The sequence below is a fragment of the Nestor notabilis genome, unplaced genomic scaffold (genome assembly GCF_000696875.1).
Source record: "Nestor notabilis isolate BGI_N333 unplaced genomic scaffold, ASM69687v1 scaffold22409, whole genome shotgun sequence".
Classification (NCBI taxonomy): Eukaryota; Metazoa; Chordata; class Aves; order Psittaciformes; family Psittacidae; genus Nestor; species Nestor notabilis.
Window position 1 is genome coordinate 5,182 of NW_009942658.1, and position 3,115 is coordinate 8,296.

Genomic DNA, 3,115 nt, shown 5'->3' on the forward strand with positions numbered 1-3,115 from the left:
CCAATGGTTCTTAAATTCTGTATCTTATTACCAGAGGTATTGTAAATTTTAGTCCTGCTGGCTGTTTAAGAGGAGAGTAAAGCAGAGGGTGGGACAGGTCTAAATAAGGAATTGAGCAGTTGTTGGTACCATTGTTGACGCCAAGATGTCAGTGAACCTTTGAGAAGAATGAACCCCAAGGATTTGATCTTGCCTGGCAGAACAGCAAAACTTTGTCACCCTGTATGCTTTGTTTGCCCCTGTTGTTCACCCGACTGCCTGTGTTCTGCCTCCAGTTCTGCAAACTTGGACATTCAGCCATCCTTAGTCTCCTGTCTAGTTCTTTTCAGAGCCTGGAAAGATGGGAGCTTGCAGAACAGCAGTTAATACGCATAGGTATATCATACCAAAGCTCTCGTGATCTCAGAGAGAAACACATTCTTTCACTTAACAACAAGACATTAAAGTCCAGATTTATTTTTTTTTTATTCTTATACAGTCATAGTGAATGCACTGAGCTTACTCAAATTATAGATTTTGGCTCCAGTAGTGGAAAGGGACAGTTTGCATCTAGGAGCTCATCAGATTCTCTGCTTTGTCTATAACTTTTTTTTTCCTGGAGTTGGTCACAGTGCTCACCAGCATGTGAACCAGAGAAGATGCATTTTGCATCTGCGTTTCACTTCTGTGGTTCTGTGATGGTCAAAGTACCTGTGCTTGCTGCTTTCTGTTGCTGTCTGTGATAGCAACCAAGATCAGCTGTTCATCATCATGAACATGATTCTGCTTTGAAAAATACGTATATTTGTATGTGAAAGTTTTTCTTTGTTTCTTTCCTCACAAGAGGAAAAATTTTCATGTTGAGAACAATCAGCCATGGGAGTAATCTCCCCAAGGAAGTGGTGGACTCCCCAGTGTTGGACACTTTTAAGATTCAGCTGGACAGGGTGCTGGGCCATCTAGTCTAGGTCATGCTTTGCCTAGAAAGGTTGGACCAGATAATCCTTGAGGTCATTTCCAAGATGGTACTCTGTGATTCTATGAAATATTATAAAATCCTGGAAAATTTAAATAATGATAGTATACATACCCTACACTTAATCCATTATAAGATGACACCTTTCTGAGGTGGTGCTTTGTGTAGGTTTATGTTACAATATAGGACACAGAACCAGGTGAACCATTCATGCAAGTGTTCACATTCCTGTTAAAGTCTGTGCACTTTCATTGCTGTCAAGAGTTGTGCCCCTGCTGTTTCCCTTAAACTCTGAAATTTTTTTGAAATTTCCTGTTGAATTGTGACCTCAGGAAATAAATGGGGAGAGAAGTGCTAACCCATCTGTCAGAGTCCCTCCTGCTATAAACTCGACATGGTTTGTATTTGATTTAGTCAGTGTTTTCTGCATCTTTTAATTTCAGATTTGGCAGTGCGGCGGCTCCCTTGAGATTGTCACCTGCTCGCATGTTGGCCACGTTTTCCGAAAGGCAACTCCTTACACCTTCCCTGGCGGCACAGGACACGTCATTAACAAGAACAACAGGAGACTGGCAGAGGTCTGGATGGATGAGTTTAAGGACTTCTTCTATATAATATCTCCAGGTAAGAAATTATTTTCTGGTGATATTATGTTCTGTGAAGCTGTCTGGAAAGAAAAGGAAAATATAAATGTAAGGCACATACAGGTAAGTGTAGACATGTGTATGCACGTATATGCACTAAAAGTTGAGACATAACAGCAAAAGTGCTTTCAAAATTCAAGGGAATGTCCTTTCCATATGTCAAAACCTTCTATATCCTCTTCTCTTAGGAAGAAAATTAACTCTATCCCAGCTGAGATCTGCACACCATGATAAAACTATCAGTTAAGGCTCCTTCTTTCCTGGAGATCATAATGGGTTTTTTTCTAGAACATTGCTCTCATAATGTTAGTTTGTAACCAAGTGGGAAAGCTCTTTGACCCGTTTAGTCTGAGATGCAGAATTTGGCTGGATCATCGGGATGATCCCTGAAGGTCCCTTCAGAGGTGTCAGTGGGAGGGATGGTGGAGGTGCTCTGGGTCACATAATGGGGAGGAGCAGCCCTTCAGATCACAGCGCAAAAATTTACCTGTTCACTTGAAAAATTAGGCTTGGAGACAATTAGCTTTATTTAGCTGAAATAAATGAAAAACTAAGTGTAATATACTTTATAATGTTATTTTTCTTCCAAAGATTTGTATATAAAATAGAAAACTATTCCGAGTAGATTTTTTTTACTCCCAACAGTTTTAATGATACCTCAAAAGTATACAGTTAATAAAACCTTGATTTCTTCAGTTCAAAAGCCAGAACATACGATGCCTCATTTATAAATTATTACTTAAAATGTCAGTGGTAGAGAGTAGCCATAGACCACATAAGTTGTTGTTTCTATTTATTGTCTTCTATGGGATAATCTTCCTATTCTTCCATATTTAAACTTTCTTACAGTTTAAATTCTGTAGCAACAGAAGCAGTTTAAATTTTCACTATCACCAAATAGTGAACCCTGGATCATATTGTTATCTGTATGAGTTTTGTGTTTCATCTCCAGCACAATTTACTGTTGTTATACCTCACCTCATTCTGGCTGCAGACCCGCTTGTTTCCACAAGCTGTTTTGGTGCTTTGATTCTTCCAGGGGCTCAGGACATCCCAGTCAATCATCAGGTGTCAACGTGTAATCACAAGCTGTGAAGTCAGAAGAGTCTTGTATTCTGCATGAATTATCGCACGTGCTGTGGCAATCACAGTGTGTGCTCATAAAATATTCTAAGTCTGCCTTGGAAAGCCCTTACCAAGCAAAAAAATTGAAAGCACCATTAAAAAAAAAAAAAGAAAAAGAAAAAGGCTATGCACATCTTGAGTGCCCTGTTAATAGTGGAAAAGATATTTATATCTCTATACCTTCTATACACACTAAATACAGATGTCTATAAATGTGTATATAACCAAAGATACAAGCATGAAACAAATCCTAATAAAAAAAAAATAAAAAGTCATCAGAATGATGATCCCCATCAATCAGATGTTTGGGTTGACACTGAGTGCTTTTGGGAAGCATTCACAGTGCTCTGTCTCCAGCTTGGAGGAAGGGCCATCGCATAGTAAGGGAAGG

The 3,115-nt window shown here is 39.1% G+C and overlaps 1 protein-coding gene across 1 annotated transcript in view; it reads left to right on the plus strand.

Annotated features, from left to right (window-relative positions):
- Positions 1 to 1,398: 1,398 nt before the first annotated feature.
- LOC104411158 (polypeptide N-acetylgalactosaminyltransferase 13) overlaps positions 1,399 to 3,115 on the plus strand; it is a gene marked incomplete at its 5' end in the record, with an annotated part of 41,380 nt that continues 39,663 nt past the window's right edge. Inside the window, one exon of the mRNA XM_010021514.1 lies at positions 1,399 to 1,579. Within this exon, the coding sequence (XP_010019816.1) occupies positions 1,399 to 1,579 (181 nt within the window). The remainder of the gene's footprint in view (positions 1,580 to 3,115) is intronic.